The 11,886-nt window shown below is 36.9% G+C and overlaps 3 protein-coding genes across 3 annotated transcripts in view; all 3 read right to left on the reverse strand.

Moving 5' to 3' along the window:
* Positions 1-668, reverse strand: part of LOC107023421 — a 19,928-nt gene extending 19,260 nt beyond the window's left edge. Inside the window, exon 1 of the mRNA XM_015224116.1 lies at positions 15-668. Within this exon, the coding sequence (XP_015079602.1) occupies positions 15-668 (654 nt within the window). The remainder of the gene's footprint in view (positions 1-14) is intronic.
* A 77-nt stretch (positions 669-745) lies between these two features.
* Positions 746-2,744, reverse strand: LOC107023431. The gene is made up of 3 exons (XM_015224127.1): positions 2,532-2,744; positions 1,785-2,186; positions 746-1,738 (listed from the first exon to the last, which is right to left on the reverse strand). Exons 1-3 carry the CDS (start codon positions 2,742-2,744, stop codon positions 746-748), a joined length of 1,608 nt encoding a protein of 535 aa, XP_015079613.1.
* A 3,211-nt stretch (positions 2,745-5,955) lies between these two features.
* Positions 5,956-6,729, reverse strand: LOC114075543. Its single transcript, XM_027913905.1, has one exon. The coding sequence runs from the start codon at positions 6,727-6,729 to the stop codon at positions 5,956-5,958; it is 774 nt and encodes a 257-aa protein (XP_027769706.1).
* Between the last annotated feature and the right edge of the window lie 5,157 nt (positions 6,730-11,886).

Raw genomic sequence — 11,886 nt, forward strand, 5'->3', positions numbered from 1 at the left:
TCAGTCCCGTATACCAGTGAATATGGGGTAGCGCCCACTGACGTACGGACTGTAGTGCGATAACCCAACAAAGCAAAAGGCAACTTTTCATGCCATTGTTGAGAACTTTGCACCATCTTACGAAGTATCTTTTTTATATTTTTGTTAGTAGCTTCTACAGCCCAGTTTGCCTTTGGGCGATACAGAGTCGAATTTCGATGCTCAATCTTAAATTGGTAGCATACCTCTTGCATTAAGCGGCTGTTGGGATTTGCGGCGTTGTCAGTTATAATCACCTTTGGAATACCAAACCGACAGATGATGTTGAAATGGATGAAATCCACCACGACCTTCTTGGTCAGTGACTTGAATGTTACTGCTTCCACCCACTTTGTAAAATAATCAATAACCACCAAGATGAACCTGTGACCATTCGATGCTTTTGGTTCTATCGGTCCAATCACATCCATTCCCCATGCCACGAAAGGCCATGGAGCGGACATTGCATGCAACTCAGATGGGGGAGAATGTATCAAATCACTATGTATGTGACATTCATGACATTTACGAACAAATCGTATGGAATCCCGCTCCATGGTGAGCCAATAATATCCTGCTCGAAGTATCTTCTTAGCTAGAACATATCCATTCATATGGGGTGCACAAACTCCTGAGTGTACTTCAATCATGATTGTGGAAGCCTCTTGAGCATTTACACACCTTAGAAGACCTAAATCGGGTGTCTTCTTGTAAAATATGCCTCCGCTTAAGAAAAACCCCTAGCTAGTCGTCGAATATTCCTTTTTTGATTAGTAGTTACATCTGACGGACATTCTCCAGACTGAAGATATGTTTTGATATCATCAAACCAAGGCTTACCATCAAATTCCTCCTCAATCATGTTGCAATAGGCATGTTGATCACGAATTTGTATGTATAAAGGGTCGATATGGGCGTCATTAGGGTGTTGGAGCATCGAAGATAAAGTGGCCAATGCATCTGCGATCTCATTGTGCACTCTGGGAATGTGTCTAAAATTTATCGACATGAATAGTTGACAAAGACCTTGTAAACAATGTTGATATGGTATGAGCTTTGGGTCTCGAGTTTCCCATTCTCCTTGAATTTGATGAACTAGTAAGTCTGAGTCTCCTAACACTAACAATTCTTGGATGCCCATGTCAACAGCTAATCTCAGACCCAAAATGCACGCTTCATACTCAGACATATTATTAGTACAATAGAATCTAAGTTGGGCTGATATAGGGTAATATTCCCCTGATTCAGACATAAGAACAGCTCCTATTCCAACTCCTTTCTTGTTAGAGGCACCATCAAAGAATAACTTCCAACCTTGATCGTTATCGTGAATAACTTCATCGATACACGATATCTCTTCATCTGGAAAATAGGTTTTAAGTGGTTCATATTCTTCATCAATAGGGTTCTCTGCCAAATGATCTGCTAATGCTTGAGCTTTCATTGTGGTCCGCGTTATATAGATAATGTCAAACTGTGTGAGCAATATTTGCCATTTTGCAAGCCTGCCTGTGGGCATGGGCTTTTGAAAAATATATTTCAACGGATCCATACGAGAGATGAGATAAGTAGTGTAAGATGAAAGATAATGTTTCAACTTCTGTGCTACCCAAGTTAGGGCACAACACGTTCTTTCAAGAAGGGTGTACTTCGCTTCGTAAATGGTAAACTTCTTGCTGAGGTAGTAAATGGCCCGCTCTTTCTTCCCAGTGTCATCATGCTGACCGAGTACACAACCAAAAGAATTATCCAGTACTGACATATACAATATCAAAGGCTTCCGGCTCGGGAGGAACCAACACAGGGGGATTCGATAGGTAATTCTTAATTCTTTCAAAAGCTTCTCGACATTCTTCGGTCCACTCGACTGTGGCATTCTTTTTCAACAACTTAAAGATAGGCTCACAAGTTGTTGTGAGTTGAGCAATGAATCTGCTGATGTAGTTTAACCTTCCTAGAAGGCTCATAACCTCAATTTTGTTCTTTGGAGGTGGCAATTCTTGAATTGCTTTTATTTTTGAAGGATCCAACTCGATACCTCTTGGACTGACTATAAACCCCAAAAGCTTTCCCGATGGTACTCCAAATACACATTTTGCAGGATTAAGCTTGAGATTATACCTGCGGAGCCTTTCGAAGAATCTCCTTAAGTCTTTCACATGATTTGACTGTTTTTTTTAGATTTAATGATAATATCATCCACATAAACTTCGATTTCTCTATGCATTATATCGTGAAACATGGTTTTCATTGCTCTCATATAAGTTGCCCCTGCATTTTTTAATCCAAAAGGCATAACACGATAACAATATGCACCCCATGGAGTGATAAAAAGATGTTTTTTCTGCATCTTCATCATCCATAATAATCTGATGGTAGCCCGCATAACAATCCACAAAAGATGCAACGTCATGTTTAGCACAATTATCCAATAAAATATGGATGTTAGGCTAAGGAAAATAATATTTTGGACTTGACTTATTCAAATCACGATAATCAACACACATTCGAACTTTGCCGTCTTTCTTAGGGACAGGTACGATATTGGCTAACCAAGAAGGATATTGAGCGACTTGAATGACTTTGGCCTCAAGTTGTTTTGTGATCTCCTCTTTAATTATTACACTCATGTCGGTTTTGAGTTTTCTCAACTTCTGCTTTATCGGAGGAAAATTAGGATCAATTGGCAACTTGTGAACAACCATGTCAGTGCTTAATCCAGGCATGTCATCATAAGATGACGCAAAAACATCTTTGTAATGAAACAGGGCCAGGATTATATCGTCTTTTTGATGTCGAACATGTACACTTATCTTAGTCCTTAATAATTTCCTGATCCCCCAAATTTATCGTCTCAGTTTCACTCATGTTTGGATTTGACTTATTTTCAAAATGATTGAAATCCCTCCTTACTTCTTCAAATACTCTGTCTTCATCATATTCGATTTCTTGACTTATTATTTCAATATTAGGTCGAAGATTAGATTGGATAATAAGATCTGGCGAAAAAATCTGCATGCATGTCATATCACTAGAATCGGCATAGAAAGAACTGTATAAAAGAAAACGAACAAATATATTAGACTGAAATAAAGATGCAATTACATCCTATTGAAAAGGGAAATAGAGAGTTCGAAATAAAATGACAAGATAAAATCTGAATTACAATCCTTGAATGAATCGGACGACAAAAGAAAAAACAAGACAGACTACTAAGACTTGTCTTTAACAGGGAGAGGGGTGGCCTCCCAATTGTTTAGCTTGACATCAGGACCAATGAATTGCACATCTCTGTCGCTAGTGCCTTCTCCGAGTTCCACCATGTCAACCTCGACAAATAAATCTTGAAAATAGTTGACCATTTCTTCGCTTACTTTCATCACTGGCTATGGAAAAGATGATTGATAAGATTCTGTTGCGCGGGCTTTGATGAAAGATTTGTAGATTGGTTGTATAGGCTTGGTAAGTGACCATACATTTCTCTTCTTCTTATTTGCCTTCACTTTCTCCTCGATTCTAGGTTGGTAGCCTAATCCAAAAGTACCGATGCTCTTTCGTAGACTCAATGGATAAGCTCTCCCTTGCAAGCAGATTCCTAAGCCTTTACCCGGCTCAAACCCATGTTTCAGCAATTCATTCACCACCATTACAGACGCGATGGGCATATTTGGTTTTGAATGACACTCCCCTCGGTGACATGCTCAATAACCACTACCTCGAAAGCTTGATAAACCAGTGCCTCATTCTCATTATCCTCCTTGATAAAAGGGGAGGAAGATTCTTTGTAGATTGACAAATCCTCCTCACCATGAACAATCACTTCTTGTCGGTCGTATTCAAACTTAATCATTTGATGCAACGTTGAGGGGACTGCTCCAGCCTTATGCACCCATGGCCTCCCCAACAATAGATTGTAGGACGCGTTGATATCCAACACTTGAAAATTCACAGTGAAATCCACAGGCCCTATGGTTAGTACGAGCTTTATCTCACTAATGACATCTGTTTTTGACCCATCAAAAGCTCTAACACATACATTGTTGGGTTGGACCCTTTCAGCACTAACATTCAATTTCTGTAGAGTTGATAAAGGACAAATATTTGCTCCAGATCCTCCATCAATTAGATCTTGAGTGACATATGAAAGCTCACACTTTACAGTGATATGTAGGCCTTTGTTATGTCCTGTACCTTCTTTGGGTAGTTCATCATCTGAAAAGGTGATGCGGTTTACCTCAAATATTCTCCCAGCAATCTTCTCTAACTGACTCACTGTAACTTTACTAGGAACATGTGCTTCATTCAAAATTTTCATTACAGCCTTACGATGTTCATCATAATGTATTAGAAAAGACAACAAAGAGATTTGGGCTGGAGTTTTTCTTAATTGTTCCACCGCGAAGTAGTCTGATAGCTTCATCTTCCTTAGGAATTCCTCTGCCTCTCCTGCAGTGACCGAACTCTTTATTTGTGTTTGGTCATTTTTAGTTTTCCTTTATTCCATCGGGACATAACATCTTCCTGAACGGGTTATTCCTCCCACTTCATCTATTTCTTCATCAATTTCTTTTCCCTTGTATGTCACGACAGTAGGCTCATAATTCCAGGGAACAACTTTGGGGTTAGTCATTGGGAGCTGGAATACTGGCCTGATAATCACAGGAGGAATATGGGCCCCTTGTACGATCAAGATAGGCTTATTTGGCCATTATGGAACAAACGACTTTGCCTTACTCGGACTTGCCCAAACATCTTCAAGGGCTCCTTTCACAGTTAATATGGGTGTGTTTGATGGACTCAACTTTTGTAACACACTTTCCACCCCTAAAGGCATCATTTTTGTTAAATCAACAACATTTGCTGACTTCTCAATGCCAGTTCCAACCCTAAGGATTGGCTTATACGGAGATGCAAACTCTTCATGACCCTTCATCATTTCTAGCATGTTTGTTTCAGTATGCCTCAGCAATGGATTTTGATTAATGTTGGGTCCACTCGGACTTTCAACTATAATTCAATTAGAATCGATCAAATCCTGAATGGCCCTTTTCAAATACCAACATCTCTCTATGTTGTGCCCTGGGGCATTAGAACAATATGCACAATGTTGAGAATAATCCAAATTTCTCGGGGGAGGATTCGACATCTTTCTCTTAATAGAACTCAAAACATTCAACGTCCTTAATTTTTTGAACAAGCTAGCATACGACTCCTCAATAGGAGTGAACTCATCTTTAACGCCATTTCCCTTTTTGTATTGTGGTCTAGGACGGAAAGGAATTCTAGCAGTATTTTGATGAACTTGTGGGGGTGGTGGATGATTTTGTGGAGTTGGTGCACGCCATTGTGGATAAGAAGGGGGTGCAATTGGTTGTGCATTAAAAACATGATATGGAGTGTATGGGACAGAATATTGTGGAGCTTGGGAAGGAAAATAGTGTTGTGGGGAATTACCTTCGACATGAGTCCTAGGCGCTGATACAATAGCGGCCACATCCTCCCTTCTCTTCTTCCCTCCAATATTTCCAGAACCGTTTTGAAGCACTTGTGTTGTGGCTTTTAAGGCAGCTTGACTTACAATCTTTCCAGACTTGATGCTATTTTCCACCATTTCCCCTACCTTAATAACTTCAGCGAATGTCTTCCCAACGGCAGAAAGCAGATAGTGAAAGTAATCAGGTTCTTGCGCCTGGAGAAAAACGTCAATCATCTCTGACTCCTTCATCGGTGGTTTAACCCTAGCAGCTTGTTCCCTCCATCTGATAGCATATTAACGAAAATTTTCCGTGGTCTTTTTCCTCATGTTGGCTAACGAGGAGCGATCTGGAACAATGTCAATATTATATTGGAATCGCTGTACAAAACATCGAGCCAAATCCTCCCATGTGTGCCAGTTGGTGATATCCTGATCTATGAACCATTCAGATGCAATCCCTACTAAGCTTTCCCCAAAATAGGCCATAAGTAACTCTTCTTTGCCTCTGCACCCCTCAATTGGTTGCAATATCTCTTTAGATGAGCTATGGGGACTCCGTGACCATCATATTTTTCAAACTTTGGAGTCTTAAAACCAGCAGGCAAATGGACGTGAGGAAACATACACAAGTCACTGAACGAGATACCTTTGTGGCCTCCTAGTCCTTGCATATCTTTTATACTCTGTTCCAAACTCTTCATTTTCTTAGTCATTTCTTCATGTTCCTCATTCTTGGCCATCCTCTCAATTTCGACAGGGGAACTATATTGATGAATGTGGGGATGAGAGCTTGGAATTTTAATGGCCTCTTCAAGAGTGTAAATCTGATCACGCCGAACTTTGGGCGGAGGATCGCTGTTGGATTTGGGCACCATCGTTGGCTGCGGGATGCTGTTAGTCGGGGCAGTTGACACAAAGAGTGGATTACTTATCACAGGCGTATTCGAAGGGCGCACCATGGAAGTTCTAGCGACATTGAATGTGTTAGCATAGGGGCTGAATCCAGGGGGATATATCGGATCGCTTGTCGACACCTGGATAGGGTGAGACATATTTGTATTAAAATAGTCTCGGATTGAAGACGGTGGAGGTTGTCCACTCATCCAAGCCTCATACATCTCTGCCATTTGTTGTCTCAACACCCTTATCTCTTCTGTTGTCCCTGTTTCTTGTGAAGTCATATGGTTTTGGATCTCCTCATCATTGTCCGATTCATTTCCGTCTTTGGGGGCCATTTTCTGTTTCCCTTTCGATCTTGTGTTGTAAGGATGTGATGCCAGTTTAACCACAAACCAACCACCTTTAAGCTAGTATGTCTCTCTTTATTTCTCTCTCTTTCTCTCTCTCTCTCTCTCTCTCTCTCTGAATAGAGTAACAAACCGATTAGTGTTAAGAAATTATGCACATTGTATCCACATACATACTTCTAATATGGAGGACCTCATGTTTCATCCCGGCTTACCTAGGCATTCTTCTCTTCATTAGTTTTTTAATATTTTATTATTATTATTATTTATTTACTTAATTATTTATTTCTTTATTTATTATCATTATGATTATCATTTTTTAAGATAAAGAAGAAAGAAAAAAGAAAAGAAAATAAACGTATCATGTTTGGCCCATGAATCAGATCTTGCGTAGTTCGAGAAAGATATTAATTAATTTTTTTATTATTTTATTTATTTATATATGTATTTATTTTTATTTTTTTATTTTTTTTTGCATGACATATGCACATAAGGTGACCGAAAGCAAATCTTTTTCATTCATTTTCAAATATTTTAAACAATGATTTGAATAAAACAAACAAACAAACAAAAAAAAAACAGAAGTACCTAGGACTTAGATAGACTCTAAATGAAATAAAATAACAAAACGAAAAGAAAGAGAAAAAACTAAAAATAATAATAAAATGAAATAATCACTACTAAGAAAATAGACTCAAAACGAAACTGAATCCTTGAATCTCAATCATCTCCAAGACCCTTATAAATCTTCGCCAACGCTTTCGGTAGATATGGAGCCAGAGCACGGGCCTGTCGGCCCAACCTCTCATCGTTCTGGTGTAAATATCTAGCATAAAAATTGTTGAGTTCATCCCTGAGTTGTAGTATTCGGTCTCTGGCTTCATCCATATTGTCATAACGATTCTGTAACCAGTGGTGAGCAGTATTGACTTCATGCGTCAAATTTTCCCTTTGTTTTTCGAGCTCTTCAATTTGAAGGTGGAGTGCATCTCGCTCGGCTATCCTTTGACCTCTCTCAATCTCACAGTCTGCCTGATAAGCACTGAAACGCCTTGCTATTTCTCTTTCCCGTTCCATAGAGGCTTTAACTTGAGTTTGGAGTCTAGACTGTGCGCAGATAAGCTGGGCCTTTTCTTTCTTATACTCCTCTTCCTGTTGCTCCATAGCGCCTGTGGCAATGCCCAAGTCTTCTTGTAACGGTGTTTTCTGATTCTAACTTCAAATATCGCATCACGTTGGGCCAACTCCTCTTTAGCGTTTTTCAGGTCATTACTTAGCATATCCAGAGTAGATTTATAGCTTCTTTCGACTTTGAGGCGAGCTTGCTTAATCTTAGCCTCAATTTCTGCTTCTCGATCTATAGGTCCTTTTATTGACCCTTCTGGCATAACCTTAGGAAGGGGCTGATCATGAACCCAGTCTAAGTATGCTTGGTCCACCTCGCCTCTTGTTCGATCCTTCACCATATCGTGGGGACTTGAGAGTATGCATCCCCCCCCCCCAAATCTTAAATATCTCTGATTGCCTTAAAGGTATCTTGGGATGAAACTCATACATGAATTCACGCATATCTTCATTAGGTGGTAGAAACTGGCGTCGCCCAAGTTGTCGCATGACTCTATGTGGCATGTAAGGTTGGACACCTCGAAGACCCATTAGGACAATGAACGATCGAAAAGTAGACATGTATATCACCTCGGCCGATGGAAACCAATGATAATTTCACACAATCTTGTCAGCAGTCAGATTATTGAGGTGTTGCTTCCAAGTTTCAATACCCTTCGGAAAACTATGATCTTTGATTCTTTCTTTGTGGCCTCCAATATAATCATTCCATTCTACTTTAAAGTCCACTGCATAAGGGTGATGACGAATGTGTTCAATCATCCATAGTTGTAATAACATATTGCATCCCTCAAAGTAGTCTTTTCCATCCTTGCAAATAGTTAAAGCACGATAGATGTCTGCCAGAATCATTGGTACGAGGGTGATGTTAGGCTTTTTCTCAAAAGCTGTAATGACTGCAGCTAAGTTCATGCTAATCTTTCCTCCCTTTTTTGGAAATACCATGATCCCCAAAAAAGCCACCACGAAGGCATCATAACTGTGTGCTTCCCAGGTCAGACGACACCCATTATTACGGAGTTTCTCTCCATACACTTCGAATCCATCACTTTTGCCATATCTTTTGTACAAAAATTCTAACGGAACCCATCCATTATCTAGACAACCACCTATATCATTCTCATTTATATGCAGTAATTCTAGAAACCTCCTCCCATTAATATGTTTTGGTATCATAGGCTCTTCTTTGTGAAGATGCTTATTCTTTCCAATGAATGCCCCTATCTCCTCAAGGGTGGGGGTGAGTTCACAACCAGAAAACGGAATACATTCCTTAACGGGTCCCAAAAATGCACTAGTGCTTCTATCCAATCCCGTCGTGGCTCAACATACAAAAGGCTTCGTAGAAATCCCAAGCGTTTGAACACCATTCCTTTTCCATGGTTTGTCATATTTTCATACCATGTCTTCAAGAGTGTTCGGGGCCTTATCCAATATCATGAATCGAGGTGATTGATCTTCTCTTTGTCTCTTATCTCCCTTTCCATACGGATTCATATTTTCCTATATTATGATAGTTTACAAACTAGGCTTAATAAAAAAAATATATTTTTTAATAAGAATAACGGAAAAATCATACGCACAAAAAAGTAATTTTTTTTATAATAAAATATTTTTTTAAAAGAAGAATAACGTAAAAATCATACACACAAAAAAAAGTAAATTTTTTATTATTATTTTTTTAATAAAATAATCATACACATACACACACAACAAAAAAAAGCAATTTTTTTATTTTTTTTATTTTTATATATTTATTAATTTTTTTTAAAAAAATAGTTATTAAAGGAAGAATGAGAGAATATATATATATATATATATATATATATATATATAAATAGCCCTTAAAATTTTTCCAAAACTAAAAATATTAATATATTCGAATGTGTTTTATTTTTTGTTGATTAAATTTTCAATCTTTTTTTTAAATAGAAAAACTTTGATGGTAATAGTAGATATTTTTATTTGTAAAAGAAATATGAATTTTGATAGAAAAAACTGTGTTTAATAAAAGGATTACGTCAAAACTTTAATTTGGTATTTTTCGTTATAATCAATTTTTCATTATAATTCATTCATCTAAAGCCGATCAACATTTGTATAGTCTTCCCAATAATGCAACAAGTAACACAAATAATGTACATGATAGTCTCAAGTAGGGATACTTTTCCTAGACAGGCTCGACCCTTGTGTCGAGCTCCCCATTAATTCAACATTATGCATGATGCAGATAAATCAAATCCTATTAGGAATAGTCATTGTTGAGGCTTGTTTTACTAGGTAAACAATCTAATAGGGAAGGTGTCTAGACTGGCCATAAAACGAGCGGACTACTCGAGTCGAGAAGGGACAGCTTACCAGTAGCAGGGCTTTCTGGCCTCACTGTTAGTCCTTCCCATCCTAAGACATGTGTTACTATAGAATCCTTCCCAGGAGCGTTGCCGCATCTCTGGTATCTCATGGCTCGGGAGCGTAATCGCATCTCCGAATAAATTATCTCAGAAGACTTAGATGAGTGCGCGAAGGAAGATAGTTATATGATAATTCACATATTATCATAGGGTAAATAAGCAAGCAAATAACATATTATGCCATTAAACACAATATTCACAAATTGATAAGTACGTAAATAAATAATAAAGTCATGTAGAAGTCCATGTTTACAAGCTCGAATTCTGTCCCCAGCGGAGTCGCCACAGATGTCACACCCCTTTTTCACGCGGCGGCGTAAGGGTTTTTCCAATTTAAGTGACGTAATTAATTAGGGGATTATTTTAGTTTTTCAGAGTCGCCACTTGGAATTGAGTTACGGTGTTCCAAGTCACCTTTTATTTAATCCCTAATCAAAAGGAAATGACTCTTTGTTTGGTCTGCAGACCAGTTCGGGTAAAGAATTCTGTTGACCTAGGGGAAGGTATTAGGCACCCCTCGAGTCCCGCGGTTCTAGCGCGGTCACTTTATGGGCTTTTATGACTTAAACTAATTTTTTAATATTATATTATTAAGACAACTGTATTTACCATCATTCTTTGATTTATATTAACATATTTAAAACTGCACTATTTTATAAACATGTGAAGTTTTTACACATTTTTTATTAATTATTTATTTATTTTTCATGTTTTCTACATTTGCCTGCTTCTTAATTTCTCTCTTTTATTTTTTTTTGTTTTATTTGTTTTTTTTATTGTATTTTGTTTCTCTCTTCTTATTTCTTTTTATACTAATTTTTCACGTTTTTTTTTCTTGTTTAACTTTCCTTGTGTTTTTTTTATTTTCTACATTGATTTTTCTTCTTTTTCTTTTCTTACCCTTTTTAATAATTTTGTTTTTTTAATGATAATAATAAAATATTTTATATATTTTTAACACTCAACTTTTTGTATCTTTTCATTTTAAAGTATTTTTTTTTTTACTTTTTCGTGTACATTTTTTACATTCTTTTTATTATATATATATATATTTTTATTTTATTATTCTTTTTCTAATTCGAACGTTCCTTCTTCACTACTTTTCTTTTCTTTTCTTATTTTTTCTCCCATCTTTCTCTTTTTTGGTCATCAATATATATATGTAGGTAGGTAATGTTTACATTGTTTTTGTTTTATTTTTCATTTCTTATTATTGGAAAGAAAAAAAATAGTAAGCATATTATAACAATTCAATAATTATTTTTTCAATATAATATTCAATAGTCCTCTTTAGATGATTATTAACATTAGCATTAAATAAATTGCAAATCAACTCTATCTCACAAATTTTCTCATTCGATATTATCATAAACTATTTTACTAATCTAGTATATTTAGGCACAAACAAAGAGATTATGTTTTAAACAGTTAAATTTATATTCACAATAAAGTATGCATACTAAAAATTATAAGGGGAAATAAATAAACAAATAAATAAATATGAGGCGTACTGTCGGAATTAACTTTACAGATTATATGGAACATGCAATCATTTAAATAATTTTTCTCATGCTTCAATTTAACAAATATATAAAAATAAGTTTTTTTT

The sequence above is a fragment of the Solanum pennellii genome, chromosome 1, assembly GCF_001406875.1.
Source record: "Solanum pennellii chromosome 1, SPENNV200".
Taxonomy (NCBI): Eukaryota; Viridiplantae; Streptophyta; class Magnoliopsida; order Solanales; family Solanaceae; genus Solanum; species Solanum pennellii.